General features: G+C 38.6%; 1 protein-coding gene across 1 annotated transcript in view; it reads right to left on the reverse strand.

The window, feature by feature from the left end:
• carmil2 (capping protein regulator and myosin 1 linker 2) overlaps positions 1-16,963 on the reverse strand; it is a 175,759-nt gene extending 158,796 nt beyond the window's left edge. Inside the window, exons 1-2 of the mRNA XM_059651643.1 lie at positions 16,908-16,963; positions 11,468-11,559 (exon numbers count right to left, since the gene is read on the reverse strand). Of these exons, the coding sequence (XP_059507626.1) occupies positions 11,468-11,559; positions 16,908-16,947 (132 nt within the window). The 5' untranslated portion in view covers positions 16,948-16,963. The remainder of the gene's footprint in view (positions 1-11,467; positions 11,560-16,907) is intronic.
• Positions 16,964-21,089: the final 4,126 nt, after the last annotated feature.

Raw genomic sequence — 21,089 nt, forward strand, 5'->3', positions numbered from 1 at the left:
CCGGAGGAAACCCACGCAGACACAGGGAGAATGTGCAAACTCCACACAGACAGTCACCCGAGGCTGGAATCGAACCTGGGTCCCTGGCGCTGTGAGGCTGCAGTGCTAACCACTAACATATCTACTTCCACTACCTCCCCCAGCACCGGGTTCCAGGCACCCACAACCCTCTGTGTAAAGAAACTTGCCTCATACTTCACCTTTAACCTTGCCCCTTGCACCTTAAACCTATGCCCCCTAATAACTGACTCGTTCACCTTGGGATAAAGCTTCTGACTGTCCATTCTGTCCACGTCCTTCATAATCTTGTAGACCTCTAGGAGGTCGCCCCTCAACCCCCATCGTTCCAGTGAGAACAACCCAAGTTTCTCCAACCTCTCCTCAGAGCCAATGCACTCCATACCAGGCAACATTCTGGTAAATCTTTTCTGTGCCCTCTCCAAAGCCACCACATCCTTCTGGCAGTGTGTGAACCAGAATTAAACACAAATTACAAATGCAGCTGAAGGTTCTATAAGGCGGCAATGTTACTTGCAAATGTTTAAACTCAATGCCCCAGCTGATGAAAGGCAAGCATGTCATATGTTTTGTTGGCTACCTTTTCTACCTACATTGCCACTTTCAGTGACCTGTGTACCTGTACACCCAAATCCCTCTGCCTATAAGTACTCTTAAGGATTCTGCCATTTACTGTATATTTTCCATCTGGATTAGCCCTTTTGCAATGCATTACCTCACGTTTTCTGGATTAAACTCCATCTGTCATCTCTTTGCCCAAGTCACCAAATGATCTATATCGTGTTGTATCCTTTGACGGTCCTCATCGTTACCTGCAATCCCACCAACCTTTGTGTCATCCGCAAACTTACTAATCAGACCAGTTACATTTTCCTCCAAGTCATTTATAGATATTACAAATAGCAAAGGTCCTAATACTGACCCATGAGGAATGCCACTAGTCACAGCCCTTCATTCAGAAACACACCCTTCACTGCTACCCTATGTCTTCTATGTCTGAGCCAGTTTTATATCCACATTGCAAACTCACCTCTGAACTCGTACTGGGGAATGAACTTGGCCAGGTGGTCGACATCTCAGTAGGGGAGCAGCTTGGGAACAGTGATCACAATTCAGTAACCTTTAAGGTACTGATGGATAAAGATAAGTGTAGTTGTCAGGTGAAGGCACTAAACTGGGTGAAGGCTATTACAACACTATTAGGCAGAAACTGAACAATATAGATTGGAGCCAGATATTTGAGGGCAAATCAACATATGGTATGTAGGAAGCTATCAAGTGTAAGTTACTGGGAAGTCAGGACCAGCATGTTCCTATAAGGATGAAGGATAAGTACAGCAAGTTTAGGGAGCTTTGGATAATGAGAGATATTGTGAGCCTAATCAAAAAGAGAAAGTCGAAAGAAACTTAAGCAAGGAATCAGGAGGCTGAAAAGGGGTCATGAAAAGTCATTGGCCAACAGGATGAAGGAAAATCCCGTGGCTTTTCATACACGTATAAAGAGCAAGAGGGTTGGCCCACTCAAGGACAGGGAAGGGAATTAATGTTTGAGGCTCCAACAGGAAGTTTGCTGGTTTTAGCCGGGAAACCATTGTAAGCATTCCAATTAGCACAGGAGAGAAAAGGACGTGAATTTTTATTACCTTGTTCTAAATTCATAGAAAATGTCTCAGGAAAAGTGACTTTGGAGGCACAGGACTTTTTCTGCTTTCCTCCCAAAATAGGAGTGACATGAATTGATTTCTACCACAATGGGTGAACTTCCATGATCTCTATCTCATCATCTACCTGATCAAAAGTTGATTGGTGTTGAAGTGAGGTCCCAACTGTCAGCAACACGCATTCCCAGGCCAGACTAAGATTAGCTAGATGGAGAGTAAAGCTCCTCACAGTCCTATTAACATATTTTTATTCATTCATGAGTTATGAATGTTGCCAGCATTTGTTGTCATTCCCCAATTACCCTTCACTAAATGTTTCGCTAGTATTATCACAGCTATGGTCTGGAGTCAAATATTGGCCAGAGTAGGCAGGATTGACAGATTTGTTAACCTAAAGGAAACCAACGAAACTGATGAGTTTTTATGACAATCTGGTAGCTCCATAGTCACAGATAATAAAATGTGAGGCTGGATGAACACAGCAGGCCAAGCAGCATCTCAGGAGCCTGCTGTGTTCATCCAGCCTCACATCTGCAGTTCCCATTATCTCTGAGCTCCATAGTCACCATTACTGATTCTAGCCGCCTTTTCCCAAATTTAAATTCCTCAAATGCTGTGGCACGACCTGAACTCATCTCTGGGTTATCAATCTAGCTGTTCAGATTACTAGCCCAGTAGCACAAACATTCCCTCCAATGATATTCCACATCCTCAATCCCAGTAACACAAATCTACTATTGCAGCATTTCATTCATTTTCCATACCAGCCTCCCTTGGACTTATCTGATTGACACTGGCAATTAGTTACCAAATTAGAACATTTCTTGTGCCACAGGCCCATAGATATTGTGAGGCAATTGATGTTTCACATAGGACTCTCATAACTGGCAAACATGGGAAATTTGGTTGGTTCAAACACAGGTTGCAGAGACAATCTTTATTACACTGTGCCATGCAGTTCCCAGTTCTACATGCTTAAGATCTTGCTACTGCAAAAACAGATTGGATGGATTTACTGTTTCATCCTTACTAACAGACAAAGCAGAAGTATAGGAGAAAGTTTGGCTCTTTGAGCCTTCTACACTATTCAGTAAGATAAGGCTGATCTGTTTGTGTTTTGGCTTTCACATTGACATCTATTCCTCTCAATAACTTTTGATTCTACTGCCAAACAAGAATCTATTCCCGCCTGCTTTAAAAAGTATTCGATGACCCTGCTTCAATTGCCTTCTGAGGTTGTTTCAAAGTGGCACAACCCTCTGGAAAAAATAAATTCTCCTCCATTTGTCTTTAAAGGATGTCCCCGAATTTTTAAAAATATCCTTTTACTTTAGACTCCACCCCCACCTCCCCACAAGAAGAAACATCATTTTCAAATCCACATTTTCAACATGGTAAAAGCTACAATCACTTCTGAAGCGGGGTCACCGAATAAGAAACATTAATTCTATTTTTTGCCAGACCTGCTGAGTTTTGCCAGCAATTTCTGTTTTTGTTTCAGACATCGGCAAACTGGACTCCCTCGTAAATAGAGGAAATAGATTTACTACTTTCCAGTCTGATGGAACTTTTCTTGAATTTATGAATATTTGGAAAACCAATACCAATGCATCTATTAACTCATTAGCCACCTCCTTAAAGGCTCTATATTAAGTCCCTCTCTATCTGATATTTATTAGACTGCAGCTTCATTTGTTTGCATATTACTGCTTCTTTGGTGGTGGTAATTTTGTACATTCTTCTCTCCCATTCTTCCCTGATTTACAGCTTTTTTGGAATGTTTTATGTATCCTTTACATGAAAGCAGGAAAAATATTTGTAATTTCATCCACTGTTTCCTCACTATCTGCTATTAACTCTATTTTCCCTCTCTCTCTCTCTATATATATATATATATATAGAAGGTGCGCAACTCATTTTACATTTTCTTCCTGTTCAAATATCTGTCTAGTTTTGTTTTTACATTTCTAGCTAGCTTCCTCTTATACCTTTTTTTTACTCCTGATTAACCTCTTAGCATTCCATTGTTGTTTTTTTATATTCTGACCAATCCAGAGGAAACAGATATATTAGCAAAGTTTAAGAGACATTTAGACAGACATATTAACAGTCAGGGGCGTGCAGTTAGATGGGATTAGTTTAGAATGCCATCATCGGCAGCACAGACATGGGGTGAAGGGCCTGTTCCTTTGCTGTACTGTTCTATTTTCAATCATCTGACCTCACGGCTATTTTTGTACAGTTGTATGTCTTTTTCTTAACTTTGATTTTTCTCTGACTTCTTTACTTAACCACAAATTGAGTTCTTACTTTTAGAATCTTTTTCTTTGTAGTAGCCATATACTTCTTGTGAGTATTTTGAAATATCCCCTTAAAGGTCTTCCACTTTATTATTCATCTGTCCTCTCGCTTGGCATGTTAGTTCACTTCAACTCGCTCAGCTTTTATGTCCATGTAATTGCCCTTATTTAAGATGAAAATACTAGTCTTGGATTCCCATCTTTCCCCTTGCAAACTCAACACAAAATTCAATCATATTGTACATGCTGCTACCTAGGGGTGCCTTCACTCTGAAGCTTTTAATTAGTCCTACCACATTGCACAATACTGCTTTCAGGTTGATTCCAGAGTATGCAGCTGTAAGAAGCTATCTTGAAAGCATCTATGAACTTCTCATCCAGCCGAATTATTATTAGTGCTGAACTTTTCAGTTTATGTGTATGTTAAAGTCATCCATGATTAATGTCTTTTTTTTATCATAAGCACCCAATATTACTTCTAGTATACTTTGTCCTACATTGTGGTTACTGGTTTTGTAGGCCAACACACCATTCCCACTGGTGACTCCTTCATCTCACTATTCCCTATCTCTACCCAAAATCAATTCTTACTTCCTAAGCATCTGAACAAAATTCATCCCAAACTATTACCCTTGATATCCTATAAATATCATCCTTTCCCTCCACCTTTACCGGGCTTCCTAGTTTTCTTGAAGATCATATAACCCTCAATATTCTGGACACAGGTCCTTGTTATTCTGCAGCCATGTCTCTGAAATGGTTATCAGATCATATTTATTTACTTCAATGTATAATATCAAATCACTTACTTTGTTATGAATGCTACTTGCATCCTACGGATCTTGTGCTCATCTATACAGTCTGAGAGAACCTCAGACCTATTGGGCAATTGCAGAGGATGACATGCATACCCTGTGGGTCCCTTTACCTGATTCACTCACAGTCAGATCTTCCTGTCCCTGATCACTGACCAGATCAGAGGGTCCTATCCTCAGTGACGTAACTTGCTGCTAGAAGAAAGAATCTAAGTAATTTTCCACCTCCCTGAATGTGTAGCCTTCCCTGTAGTTGCGCCTTCGGCTCATAAACTCTGAGCTGAAGCTGCTCGAACTTCAAAAGGTAGTTGTGGATACGTTTGGCATTGATCACAACCAGGAGTTCTCAAATGCCTGTGGCCTTGACACATCAGCTGTCCTGCATTCCTTAAAGAGTCTTAATTAATTTTAATAACAATTTATATATGGCTTGAAATCTTAAGAATAGAATACATCCTAACCACTTACCAGATATTCATCAAACAGCTATCTCTGTCCTTACAGTCAAGCAAGAACCAATTTCTGCAGGGCAAGAAGGGTTGCAAAGTAAAAGCACCTCCCTCTTCTATTACCAAACTCTCAAGTTTACACTTGATTTCCTCAGCTGCGCTTATTTGCATTTTATTATCCTTCACATAAACCTGTGATCTTTTGTTCGTGAATTTTACACGTAACAAAAGAATCTCAGTTAAATCCACATTCTCTAAAGCCCTTAATTTTAAATGCTTCTGTCAATTCTTGGTCTGCTCTTCCATTCAACAATTTAAAACAGATATTAGGAGAAACCAAACTTATGCATAGTTCTCTGGTTGTAGTCTCACTAGTGATAGATGTAATGTTAGTTACTTATGTAGAACTCTAGAGAATCATTTTCTTACTTTGTTCACCTCCTGAAATTTGTCTGAACACTGAACTGAAAATCTCCAGGGAAAGATTGGGGAGTGGTACTTGCTAAATTGCTCTTGCAGAGAGCCAGCACAGGTTTGATGGGCTGAGAAGTCTCCTGTATAATGTCAAATCTCAGGCTGAAGGAACAACATTTGATGCCACATATTTAACTGCAGTTTGCACACTATTTCATCTGAATTGCTGACGCTCTTCAGAATATTAGCTACCTGACTTTCCAACGCTAGGTCGGGTACTGCCACACATACTATGGAGTGTACCTTACAGTATCAGAGTTTTTTTAATGATACATTCATGGGAAATGGATACCATATAATCTCTAATACTCAAATCTACACAAAATCAGCTGTGATCATGACATTTATCACTTGCAAATTTGTACACTGTAGATCTTATTCCCTTACCCAAACCAATGCTCTCAAAAGTGAAGCCAACACCAAATGTTATGAAACATCACCAATACTACCCAGAAACCTCAATCATGCAAAGGCCATTGTTGAATGTCAGGTACCCAATTTTCTATCTGATCCATGGATTAAAATCTTATGCAGTTGTATGACACAGGGTCATTCTCATTCAGAAATTTGTGTATGATATCTTTCATTGGATCCATGACGTCAATCTAATATATTGTTTAAACTGTTCTTTAAGAAAAACTATCTTGAGTTAAGCCCCATCTCAAAAACCATGCCTCTTTATAGTCTTAAGCAATTTCCAAAAACTGAGTAATGATTTAAGATCTGTATATTTGGCAGAATGCTCTCAACTATGTTTGCTAAGAAAAAAAAGCATCACGGTAGGTACTGAACCTCCAGGATATGAGCACTTGAAAGCAATAGTGATGAGATTCAGAAACCTCTTCAGCAAACTCTGTCAGATCGCAAGGATAAACGTTGTCATGATACAGAGCTGTATCGAACTTGAACATCCAGATATTCCTCAGGATAACCAGTAATGGTTTTAAATTTCCTCACAACTCACTTTTAAATACAATCTTGAATGTGCCCTTTTCTCACCTTTTAGATGTATTGTCTGAGACTATTTTCTTTGCACGAAGAGAATTGGGGAGAAAAAAATAAATGGGTCTCTTCTAGTGATGTCGTCAAACTTGCAACCAGTTGGAGAATGTAAAAATAACTGTTGGTGCTTTTACTTAAGATTAGAGTCATTCCTTTACCCTTAGGTATTAAATAGTATTGCTGTAGTTAAAAAAGAAACAAAGAAGGAAAGCAAGACCAACCACATTGAATGGAAAAACTGTAAGAACAAGGCAGATGTCATTCTCTGTACATTTCCCAAAAGAATTGAGGCTTGCTTCCTCCATTGTTAAAAATTTCGCATTTTATGTATAAAAAAGTGAATCTTGAAACATTATTTTTGTTTCATTGTTGATTTTTCAAAACTCAACATAATGACTTGTTGGTTATTTCTCTACATTGAATTAAATGTTAATCTCTTCACAAACGTTATTACTAAAAGATTACTCGGTCATTTATCTCATTGTCCTTCATGGAATCTTGCCGAATACAGCAAGAATGGTCCAAAGGAGGGTCACGGACACAAAGCTCTGCTTTCTCCCCACAAATACTGCCAGGCCTTCAGAGTTTTTCCAGCAGTTTATGTTTTTGTTTGACTTCCAACTTCCACAGTTTTTAGATGTGGCTGTGTACATATTTGCTGTTATATTTTACCAGATCACAACAGTGAGTACAATTCAAAGTATTTCAATAGCTGTGAAAGTGCTTTTGGGCATCTGATGTTGTGCAAGTCAATTTATAAATGCAGATTTGTTCTTCCCAGCTTTCTTTTCATATTATAAAAGCACAATGACTACTAGCCCACAATTGACTAAATGTATTACATACTTGTTTTAACAACTCATTCATACAATAATGAATAGTTTATGGCTGAGTTGTTTGGGGTGACTATCCTTCATGACTTGTCTAACTTACTGCTAAATAAATTAAGGCTATTTGGTTTAATTACATTTTGTGTTCTACATTCTAACTAATGAAGAAAGGAGTTTCTCCCGAATTCCTTTTTGGATTTTTTTTTAGTTTTGAATGTGCTACAGATAAAAATACCTATGTTTTCACTATTATACCCTTTAATTGCTTTAAAAAGACTGTTGTCATCTCTCAGCTTTTTTTCAGAGGAAAGAGGTTCAGCTTCATTAGTTTTTCTTGATAATTGTAACAATTAAGTCCAGGCAACATGTCTGTAAAATGTTCTTGATCTTTATCCAATACCTCTGTAAGCATTTTTTTGGAACAATGGGACCAGAACTGTGATCACCACTGCAAATTTTAATATCTCTGGTTTCTCAATTTTGCCTGTGTAGAATGAACTCAAGTACCTAAATGGTTGTTCTGATTTCTATTGTAATTTGCTGTTGAGGAGCTCGTCTTGTGCCGAGAAGCCCTTTTGATCTTAAGCTTCCTAAAAACATCCATTCTTGTTGGTGGAGTTGCTGAGGTTTCAAAGATGCCAGCCCAATCATTCTTCTTATTAAGTTTGAGAGCTAGAAAGTGGTCAGTTAAGAGGCTGCCTCCAGGAAAGTAAATCCTCAGGTCTGGCTCAGCATGAGCAAGATCAGACCCCTAATTTGTCCCGCCATCAAGGTTTTGAAATTTGTGGTAAAATTTACTAACTTTGTTTCTTTCTCCATCGTTGTTTGCCAAACCTGCTGAATATTTTAGCACTTTTTTGGATTTTTTTTTGGATTTCCAATATCGGTAATATTTTGCCTTTGCCTACATTTAACGTTTCATTTATAAAACAATACCTTTCGGTATGGCACTCTTTCAATGCTGCAATGAAGTATCAGCCCAGATAACGTGTTCAAGTCTTATGCAAGCTTTACAACCACAACTTTCTGCCTCCGAAGCAAGAGTACAACCACCGATCCAAAACTGACACTTTGTGTGCATTAAAGCTAGCTGGTTGATTCAAAATAGGTGTTTCCATTGTTTTGTCACTAAGCATCAACATTCAGAATGCAATTCCAATGCAGTCATTTAAATACTATCATTGTTCTGGGTGACCAATATAATTTACCAAAACATTAACAGCACGGGATCCAACAAATTGATACCCGTCAATAGTCAGTGAACCATTAATGATCTTACAATTTAAATTTGTTTCAGAAAGCATTCTTAAAGTGTTTGTGGAAGTTAAAAAATTGTTTAAATATCAATTACAGGAGGCTTTAATGAATGCATTAAAAACTTTCTGACAACAATTTACCATTCCTCACATCTATTGTCATGTGGTATTGTTTCAGACTCGAGTCACAACTTTTTTTTAGTAATGGCTTGGGAACAGTTGTCCAGTTGAATACGAAGATACATGATTACAATCAATCAGATTACTGCAAATATAATTAGAAACTATGTGCCAGAAGATTCAAAAATATTGGTTGGGTAATTGCCTATTTGTGCTGTAACAGTTGAGTTGCTACTGAAAAATATATGCAGTTGCAAGCATTTATATATATATCTGCATGCACAGGTTTTGCAGATAAAGATCTCCAGATTCAATATTGTAACATTATACATAGAATCAAACTGGAGAGATGTGAAATAAGGGGTTAGGTCTAACTGTGCTGTGCTAATAATTACTTATAAATCATAGGAAGTGATACAATGTCACATTATCTTGCTTTTCCTTCCAGCCTTGTGGCAAGATATTTCTTAAAATGTTTTCCTTACGCCTGCAGACTCTGAAATATTCTTTATTGAGATTGAGAATATTGTAAATGTCAGTGTATTGATATTCCAAACAGCACTGGAGATAGAAGACTGATATTCAAATCCAGAGAAGGGTCCAAACCACATTAAACAATGAGGATGTTGGTGGCCTCACCCATTACACTGTCTGAATGCCTCCATTTCAAACTGTCAAATAAGTTTCAGGCTGTCTCATGACACTTTGTAAAGTTTGAACGTATCCCAGGTAGAAGTCACTAAATTTTAATTCAAGATGTAGGAGAAGGGAGGAGGATGAAAATACATGGAAAATAGTCCAAGTCATTTCACTAAAAATAAACTTTCTCCTTCTAGCATTTCCTACAGTAAGAAGCAAGGCAGGCACACAATTCTGGGCCTTTGGCAAAACCAATCTGTGTAAATTTCCAACAATAAGTGGTGGATGAGAAGGTACTGGTGATATATTTGCTTATTTTTTTAGTCAACATCATCTGCGCTTGTTTCGCATCCTCCATTTGCCAGTTTCTTTAAAGCTTTCCTTTTACTCAGGAGAACAGAGTGCACATCACCTAGCCTCGACCACATGTTCAGAGTGGTTAAAACCAAAGCCTTACAACGAAAGTACAAGCTACCATGAAACAATCAAACCTCAGTGTACATCATTTGCATCATCAAAAGCTGTCAGCTCTTGCACATAAACCTGTGTCACATCTCACTGCAACGTACTTCAGCATAACACATTTATGAGCTTGTGTTTCTGGCCCTTACTGTCCTTCCATATGCTTAGCTCTTTTTTTTAAAAAAAAAGAAAATGAATAACAATAATATTTTATGTTGATTTCCCCTTGCCAACTTCTTTCCTGCCACACCTCCTCCTACTAAGGATTAATTGATAAATGTTTGTTTGTGTTCCTGTCTTAGACACCAGTCATCTTCCACATTCTTGCCGTGTGCAGACTGTCATGTCAGACTTGATAGTTGTCCACCAGCGTGCACACTTTTGGCAAAACAGTTTTTATCAAATGGTGAGCATCTCTACTGCTCCCTTTTTAGGGTACTGAGGCCAAATTTTATTGTTGCTTAAACAGCTCTGTCTAAAATCAGTAAATTCAATAGATACTGGAAATGAATTTATGACCTTCTTGCTTTTTATGGTTCATTTACTCAGGCTATCAGCAAAGACTACATCTGCTTTTTGAAGGAAGTTGCATATAAGTTCTTAAATAGTAAATGTTCTCAGAAAGCTAAATAACATGAAACCATGGAAATATCTTTAGTAAACATTAATTAAGAACTTGCAAGTATCTTTTGACTTCACAGTGAATTACCATTTTGTAATAACTGAAGTCGTAAATGAGCCTTCCCTCTAGTTTTACTTTCTGAATAGTTGTCTTTAGGCTTCTTTGTTCTAAAGCTAGTGAAGATGATGAGTATTAATAAATAGTAGCTAACAATGAAGAACTTAAAAAGGAAATCCAATGTAAAGTTTATACGTCTTATTGACAAGAATCCGCATTATATCTTGTTGTGGTCAACAGTTAGACAGAACTAAGTGCCAAAGCAATGGGTGAGTGTTTGGTCCATCGCTCTGAGGTGCACTGCCTTAACATGGGATATCAATAACCAATAAATGTCAGCTATTTGATATAGCCATATTGGCACAGATTTTACTCTTCAAATTTTCTTCAAACAGTTGTTAAAGGAAACATTGTATTCCAATGTACAGGCCACTCCTACCCTTCCTAAATGGCTACTGCAACATAAATGAATATAGACAGTGGCAAGCTTGAAGGGCCTCAAAGTTGAAACATATTTTTATTTTTCCCTTCTATACAAATTGACAGTGAAGTCAGCCACGGTCCCTCTGTTGTAATCCTGGAGATTAGTTAATGGTGTACAGTATAAGACAAGATTCAGACCTGTGACATTCTTATTCAATGTTGTGAAATTAATAGTTTCCTAATGTTACTGAAAAAGTGAAAGATAATTTTGAATGTCATTGCCCCACTATAGATAATATGCATAATTTGTCAGAACAACGCAGGCATTGATGCACATACCAATATTTTTTCTTCAGATTTGCACTTTGTTGTTAATTTCACTTTCTTCATAAATTCTATTTTCTTTGGCTGCAGAATTCTTGCTGCATGCTCTATAAACAAAAAAAACTCTTTGAAGCATCAACATAAGGTTAGATTTTCCAGTACTATGAACAAAACAACATGTATTGCATTTTATACATAAATATTGTTACATCAAATCACAAAATTATATTAGTTTGGAATGAGGAAGTGATAATTCACCCATCACAATTACATCTTCACACTATATGTATGATTCCTTCTAGCTGTTACAAAGATAATGATCAGTAGACCTGCTTCTTTACTGTACATTTTCATTCACTCAAAAATCTAGTTTGTCTGATTCATGTAATTTAACCCTGTCAGAAATGGTTTGCCCCTTTTATTAAGTAATGACAACGGAGCACTGAGACTTATCAGTATATTTAATCTCATGAACACTACTACAAATTAAATTCAAGTTAAATCTTGAAGGTAAAAGATTTGTGAAATGTCCTTTTGGCTTTTAAAGCTACAAGGGCATTAACTCAACTAGGTTTGTTTCAGGTCTGCTGTTTAGCCAATCATTAGTCTGACAGGTTGCGATAGTTGCCTCAGGTAAATTTTTTGTTTTAATTCATTCATGGGATGTGGGGATGCTGGCTGGTCAGCATTATTGTGTGTCCCTGGCTGCCTTTGTGAAGGTGTTGGTGAGCTGCCTTCTCAAACTGCTGTAGTGCACCTGCTAATGGGTTGACCCACAATGCCATCTGGGGGGAATTCCAGGATTTTGACTCAGTAACAATAAAAGAATAACTATATCTTTCCAAGTCAGGATGGTGAGTATCTTGGAGGACCATTCACAGATGATGTTCCCATGTATCTACTGCCCTTGTCTTCCTAGATGGAAATGGTTGTGGGTTGGAAGGTGCTGTCTGAAGATGGCTTGTGAATTCCTGCAGTGCATCTTGTCAATAGTACACACTCTGAGTTAATCTCTTTGAGCTGTACCTTTCACTGATAACCTCACAAACGAATGATTGTTTTCAATGGCTTGAGATGAATCTCTAGAAAATGGTACACAAAACAAAAAGTGCTGGAGAAACTCTGCAGGTGTATTTCTATTCTTCCTGCGTTGTTGGAGCCGATTTGTTCTTAGGACTAAATTAAAATGAGATGAGCTCCAAACAAGAAATCAAGTGCAGAACATGCTGTTGGCTCAAAGTTCTCTCACATGCCACATGATTGTGGCAGAGCGTTCTAAGTTATTGTCCAAAGTTATGGTCTTCACTAAAATGAACTGAGCTGCCTTGGGACCCTGTCTCCATCAATGCCAGGAAAGGTGACTAGAAATTCTCATTTGCTGTTGTACAACAATGTTGGATGTTTGAAAAGGTCATAAATATATTTGTCTCAGCAGGATGAGAGATAAGCTTCACTGAGTTGCATGGATGAGTAAAGACCCAGATCTGATTGCTGGTCTCTCGTGAATTATCAGACCTTAGCCAGGCTGATAGTAAAGATGCCTAATTCATTTCAAGATTCTTTGGTGATAACTGGAAAGAAAACTCACTTAAGTTCTTATTCCCCACCAACGTTCAATGGATATAAAATGTGTATGAGTTGTCTGCACCAAGCATTTTTTTGACAGTATTTTGATGTAGCAGCATACGTTGCTATTTTCCCATTAGAAAGCTGCTAGAGGCAGCCTTGTGCATTGTTATTAAGTCTGTATTGTCAACATTGTCTACATTGCTGGAAACCATCCACTACCTGAATGCTGCCAGAATTACAAATTTGTTCTCAATGTACTAATTCAATGCTTACTGTGCTCTTCAATATTTTATTTGTGATTTCTGCTATAGTCTGGTTTTGCTGATGTGTTTGCAATATTATTTTTTTAAATTAACTTCTCTTTTGAAAGCTAAGTGCTCACAAGTCATAGGCAGGAGATGCCTCATTAAAATGCAAATATCACGCTCCAGTGGATTCATTCAGAATTAGAGAAATTAACTGAAAATCATCGAAGACCCTCTTGGTTCCAGAGTCACTAGTAAAACTTAATCGCGATAAGGATCTTTGAACTGTCGAGGTACGTAGGGATAGAAATTATAGAGGCTCCAGGCATAAATCTTTCAATCCACCTTAAATGTGCAGGTGGTGTCAGAGGATTGGAAACTTGCAGGAGTTCAGGATGGCACTGACAGAAAGATATATGCCAGAAGCCTAAGTGACATGATGAGCTAAATAGCCTCCTTTGTGCTCTAACCATTCTATGAATCTAGCTCCATTTTTTGAAGGAAATCTATTCCATGCATCTGTTGATTGTTTTTTAATGTTCCTAGCTTTGCATGAAGCTTATTTAATTTTATTTAAGTGTTATGTTTTAAAGCAGTAATGAACATTGACAGTAAAAGGTTTTACTAATTTTTCTATATGCTTTTATGAAGCTCCTTTCATCTTCCCATACCCATTCACTCTAAATTACATATTACTAAACTGGCTGCACGGTGTGCTGGAGACGTTCTTTACTTTGATTCTGTTCTGTGTAAATCTATTTCCAATCATTCTATGCCATTATTCAACCAACATCAGTGTCAAATATTGGTACAATTGTTTTTCTCATTACATATAAAGACTACTAAGTAGTTTGTTCAATGAAAGTAACGAATCTACACATTTTTGCGAGACTCCTAAAAGGCAATTTCGGTTTATGTTGTCTGCTACCAATTAATGCAGTTTTTAGTATAATTATTGATGTCACTGCCCTGCTTTATCAAAACACGAATAAAGGAAATTCTGTCCTAGATAGTGGAATGGACCTCTAACACCATGCGTGATCTATTGCATAGAAATGTATCACTTGGCTTAATAATTTCACGTCAATGTTTACTCTCTTGAACCTCCTCCCATCTTTTCTTGTCTAAATTTATTATAAATCCTCTATTTCCTCCCTCATCTGCCTGACCGGTTTCTTCTGAATTCATTATAGGATTTCTTGCTATTTTCTACTAATGGCCTCCAATTACGTTCTTCCCCCGAAGAGAAAACATTCCATTTACATTCACTTTATAAAAACCTTTTGTAATTTTAATGACTTCACCACTTTTTAACTCTACTTCTAGAAATATACCCTAGTATTTGATTCTTTTTTGAATGGAACCTCAAACTTGTGGCACAACTTCTAATGATTGAGTGAAGATCTCGCTTTGGAAAAGCAAGAATCTCAGTGTGGTGTCGGGGAATTTTGAGCCATTGTCATCAGTTTCAAAGGTTGCAGAGTATCACAATGTGAGGAGCCTCACATTTAAGTCATGGCTGCAATGCAGCACGAAATTCACATCTCTGAACTAAAGAACTGCTGCTCTTTTTCTGTTCACAACAGCTTCATTTTTTTTAAATTAATTGCAGACTAATAGCAGTTGACACTGCCTGCAATCACTGTTGCACGTCACCTTCCCCTATTCACCACTATTACAACCCTCACTTATCAAGAATGCATATCTTTTACATAGGCTATTGGGTGTCGGAACATATCAGGTGCATTCTCAAAGCACCCATCAAAGTTCTTCCAAATGCTCTCACTCATTTCTTCCAGGAGAACTCCAGCAGACTGGCACTAGGACAAAGAGGCTGCTTCACCCTCAAAGAAATAGTGTTTACTATCGTGGGAGGGGCAGAATCAAGGCAGTGCCAACTTGTAATGCTGTCAGAAATATCGCATAAGACTTCTCCATCCCTATGGTTATCCTTTATGTTCCACTTCGTTTTTATCACACACTCCACAACAAGCTGCAGATACTGTCACCACCTACTTCCTCTTCATCATCTTTTCACTTGTTTCGTACCCCAACTAACTCTCGTCTCTCTTTCATACCAGATGCAGAGAATGTGGAAACTCGAGCAGGTGAGCTGTCAGCAAACATACAATATTTCTTGATTGGAGTCTCTTGCAAGCATCTGCTGAAACGCTGGAATTGTCTGAGTTTTGGAAGTTGGGCTCCACATGGTGATCCAGCAGACGTCAGGTGCTCACTTTGAGGCACCGAAATGGGTCAACCAGGTGATGCTGGATACGGTAGACAGCCTATTGGTCAACTTGCACATAATGTCATAGAATTTAGAGCTCGGGTCCAACATTTCTTGTGATTTAACCACAGAACATGGAGACACAATCATAGAAACATGGGCTTAGAAGTCACTTTAATTAACACTGTGACATGCACCATTGTAGGACCTCTGCTGAGTTCTAACAGATTCTGTAATACAAACCACTTGTTTGGAAGTTTGTATTACAGCAATGTCAGCTTTGCCATATGAAATTGCATGGCAACATGTGTCATCTTATCTCAAGGGGCCAGCATTGACAAGGGCCTTAAAGCATTGTAGCAGCCTGCACACTGTAGTTGCAGCATCTTCCCAGGAGATGAAAGCATGATTGTTTGGGAGAGAGACATGCTCAGGAGAACCGTGTCTCTTGCCATACACACTTCCTTTGCTACTTCACTGATAGTACCATACACGCAGCAGGGTCAGACTGCATTGCCCCACATCAAGGTGATGCTATCTGCAGCTGCCGAGATGGATAGTCCTTGTTGCCTGACAGCTCGTTGGAAACAGTACAGCATGATTTGAGTAAATGCAATGCAGAAGGTTGCATGGGATCAAAGAAACATGGCTCCTGCAGAATCAAGGTGCCTACAGTTCCATGCTGACATAGTGAGGTCTTGTTAACACTCAGGGCTTTCAGGGACAGATTTCTGGCTAACATATTAAAACATTGTTACATAGCTATTATCACTTAAAGATAAGTTCTGAGAGGATTTAGAAATATTAAACATAGTTCACAACTTAAATATTCTTAAGTCTTCCCAAAAGATACGTGATGTACAAACTGAATAATATTTCTGTACTCATTTTCCTTAAATTATTTCACAACGTTGTATGTATCTCCAATGTTTTTCAGTGCCCATATCAGAGATGCAGCACCCCCACGTTAGTGATACTGTGGCCATTAACAGTTCAATGGACCCTCAAGTTGATCATATCCTCAAAGTGCTGACAAAAGGTTCATGTTGACATTTCCGTGCAGTTTAACATATCATTAAAGCATTTTTCCATAGTTATCAATGATATTCTCATGCTCTTATTACGTTATAATATCAATGTGCCCCAGCTGAAACAAAGCCAAGCAGGTTTTGCATCATACCACATGCGACTTTTGTTTAGATCTTCTAGATAGATTTGTTTAGCCTAAAGACTGTACAGGTGTTCTTTAAGGACTGAATCATATGCCACATGCTCAGTCTCCATTTGCTTTATTTTCAAGAGACTTATTTTGCACCAGTAAAATCGAAATGTAGGGCTACAAAGGGATCTAAAGAGGGTACACACAAAAATGTACTTTTTTTTAGGATTAACAAGAATCAAAAATTATTACCTTGTAGCTCTTCTGAAATATCTTGACTAGAAGTAGCCATTTCTGCTGCGGCAGCTTTAGAGATTATGCGGGTACTGAGAAATTGAGAATACCAAATAGAAGCAGCTACACATCCTGCTGCAGTAACCACACCATACACAAAGAGGAAGCAGCCTTTTTGGAAATGTAATAAAGCATCTAACAAGAGCACTTCACACAATGTCATTGGTGTATTTTATTAAAATGCATTCATGTACTGCCATCATTGTTTGTATTTAGCAATCATTTTAAACTGCAAATGCCAAAACCTGTCCAGTTCAAGATAAAGACAGCGGCACTGTAGCTAAGGAAATAAATAAAACAATAAAGCCTTTAACAACTGTTAGTGGAATCTGCCCATATTAAGAATAAACATATCATTACCTTACAGTTTGTTCTTAAATTTTTCAAACAGACGTTGTTGTAGGAAATGTTCTTTCCTGAACCACCTGTAAAGTTTAGCATAGCTCAAGTTAAGCCCATGACTGTAGCCAAGGACAATTGCATAACAAGACATTGTTAATGAAAAGTGAAATATGTGGAATTTAATTGATGACTCGATTAATATCAATAAGCTAATCAAAAGGACTTACATTATTTAAAATCATCATCTTAAATCTGATTGGACTACTGCTGTAAAATCACTATGCTCAGACACATAGAGTCAAGGTAAGTTTTTGGAAGATGGGTGTTAGGGTCCTTAATGCCAACAGGAGATATGGTGTACACAAACTGTCACTAAACTTCGCAGATGATCTGTTCACAGTAATTACATTATTGCAATTAATTACTTGAGAATTAGAAACCGACCTTAGAGCTATCTACAGTGTTCACACCTTGTAACATGACAAGTTTACATTTTTGTTAACCTTTTCACCACTGGCTATCTTCCAGATCAGTGGTTCTCAAACTTTTCAAATGGATGTTTTCAGTTGGTTAATTCAGTTGAGGGCGAGATGGTTCAGACATATAGAATTATGCCAATGATGTGATGCAATTTTTCTACTAGGATGTGCTATTTCATGGAATTCTGCCTTGTTAACTCATCTACTGCTTACTCTGGAGTTTAGCAGCCCCACTCATATCCATTTATCTTTATCTTAGAGAGAGATAACCTATGGTACACACAGTGAGCACATGATATATAATCACTTTGCAAACTGATTAGAAATCTCAAGATGGATTTTATATTACCCTCTTTAGAATTTGAAGGCAGGGGACCTAAATCTAAGAACATCCCATTGTTTTGAATTTTGAAATGCCAAACACAATGGACTGGATTTAAGTAAAATGCACAAAATGTGGAGGTGGGCTTTTCATGGTGACTAACATCCTGACTCCACTAGTGAGAGAGTTTACCTGATCCAGCACCAGCCCAAAGGTATTGAAGTGCTGACGCGGCAGGCTTCTCATCCTATTATGTGTTTTTTTTAACTTGAAGTCTATCAATCCATCTGAAGCTGCCAGTCGGTTGGGGTATGGCAGCCAGCACTGGGAGCTAGAAAACATTGTTGCAGTCAGTGAAGAGCTGCAGCAATGAGGAGGTGCATATTCAGAAGTGGAAAAAGAAATACATATGTTGGGTAGAGAGTTATTTTCATGTGAACACCTCCCTCCCCAGTGTCCTAGCCTGGGTAAATTGGAGGCTCTCCCTCTAGCAGCACCTACCAAATCCAGGTTGGGAAAGCAGGCAATTTGGCCATTAGTGGGTTGAGGTTGTTAATTGGCTATTTAAGATCCCGAATTAGTGGTGTGTTGGGAAGGTTGTCCAGAATGTGATTGATTGCTGAAGTGGCAGGAATGGGACATGCATCTCATCAACATCAACATCCAAACTACTCCTGTTCCATCATCTCAAGGGAGAGAAAATCCTGCGGATCAGTGATGCCATTTTTCATCAGTTAGGCATGCTCTCACACGGATAATCTTACGTACATTATGGGTGGGAAATCACTGCAAGTGTGAATGGATAAAACTACAGAGAATCATGTCATTTGGGCAACAAACTCCATAACCAATTGAAAGATGGTGGAATTAACAAATAGAAGTTTAAATTAAAGTGAGCACATCCACTATTATATCTAGCACAGGAGGGAAAGATATTTGAGTGAAAAAGTTCTTTTTTATTTCAAAAAATTTCCAGCAATTAAATTGTATAAGAATAAAACTCCACATTTAATTCCACACAATTCATTTTATATTGAGAGGATTCTTGATGCTTATTTTGTTTAAAGGTGTGTATATATGACCCTAAATTTGGTTCATTTCCCTTTCACTACCCAAGTATTGTGACTTTATGCGATTCAATACAATAGTGACCTGAGCTGTCACAGCCACTTTGTGAACTTGATGGTAGAATAGCACAACTTAGGCAGTAACTTGAATTTGAGTATATTTTGGCTCTGCTCACCACAGCATATTGTTACTTTTGACAGGGAAATCTACACATTAGCTTAATGAGTAAGTTGTGCTTTGCATTTGACATATCATTATGGTTTATGCCTGTGTAATAGCACCATCTGGTGGCCAAATGTTTTACAAGCAGATGAAGAACAGTGGTTGGAAACTCAAGCTTATGAATTTGTTCCAATACTACTAGAAGTGTTTACTTCTGTCTTATCACTGAACTTAACAATATAATGAAATTTGTTGAGATTGGTTGGCTTGCCAAGCTGGTTTGTTGTTCCAATAACATTTTGTTAGTGCTTGGTAACATCCTCAGTGTAGCCTCCGATAAAGTGTTGGTGTGTTTTCCCACCTGGTTTTTAAACTCCGGAATCCATTGAGATAGATTGCCTCAGTTCCAGGTTTCCTTTGTAGTGGAGTGTATATAGGGTTGTGTTCTATATGTGTTTATTAATGGTTTTCTTCATGGAGTACCAGATTTCCTGGAATTCCCACCCCCGTCTCTGTTTAGCTTGTCCCAGGATCTTGGTGTTATCCCAGTCAAATTGGTGGTTCTCCTTGTCTGTGTGAATTGAGATGAGTGAGTATTAGTCTTGAATACTCACATTGGTTGAGCCAACCAACCTCAACACCCACAACCTGACCTTGGGGTATAATGAAATGTATACATTAGTTAAGCACTCACTTGCATTAAAAAACAACTTTAAGGGATATAAAATGTCTGTAGTTTACTAGTTGAAGTGTTAACACTATTAATGTATTTTCTGCCCAACTTTTTTTGTGTGGGAAAGCCTGAAGTCTTTTGACACAAAGAAACAGGCAGGCTGTCCAAACTAAACTCTAATCTGGTATAAATCAAAGATCAGAGATCTGGATTGACAGGACAGTCCATATCATGAAATGCCCACCATTCCATACATTTAGTTCATTGGTGGATGTTGCAATTTATAATCAATTTTTTATGAGCATAGCAATGCTACAAACATGGGAAAACAGTCATATCCAGGAATCATAGATAACAAAGGGTGCAGCTGGATGAACGCAGCAGCATTTCAGGAGCACAAAAGCTGACGTTTAGGGCCTAGACCCATCATCGGAGAGGGGGAGGAGGAGAGGGTACTGGAATAAATAGGAATAGAGGGGGAGGCGGACCGAAGATGGAGAGAAAACAAGGTAGGTAGAGAGGAGAGTATAGGTGGGGAGGGGATAGGTCAGTCCAGGGAAGATGGACAGGTCAAGGAGGTGGGATGAGGTGGTAGGTAGGAAATGGAGGTGCAGCTTGAGGTGGGAGGAAGGGATGGGTGAGAGGAAGAACAGGTTAGGGAAGCAGAGACAGGCTGGGCTGGTTTTGGGATGCAGTGGGGGGGAGGGGAGATTTTGAAGCTTGTGAAGTCCACATTGATACCATTGGGCTGCAGGGTTCCCAAGCGGAATATGAGTTGCTGTTCCTGCAACCTTCGGGTGGCATCGTTGTGGCACTGCAGGAGGCCCATGACGGACAGGTCGTCTGAGGAATGGGAGGGGGAGTTAAAATGGTTCACGACTGGGAGGTGCAGTTGTTTGTTGCGAACCGAGCGGAAGTGTTCTGCAAAGCAGTCCCTAAGCCTCCGCTTGGCTTCCCCCAATGTAGAGAAAGCCACACCGAGTGTAATGGAAAAAACAGCCCCAGTCGTGACCACCTCTACACCCAGAGCATTCAGACCCTTCAGAAGCTTTTATCCCTGTGAGTCCTGAAACAGACACTCGCAGCCATGCGCC

This window comes from Stegostoma tigrinum, chromosome 16, assembly GCF_030684315.1.
Source record: "Stegostoma tigrinum isolate sSteTig4 chromosome 16, sSteTig4.hap1, whole genome shotgun sequence".
In the NCBI taxonomy this organism is placed as follows: domain Eukaryota; kingdom Metazoa; phylum Chordata; class Chondrichthyes; order Orectolobiformes; family Stegostomatidae; genus Stegostoma; species Stegostoma tigrinum.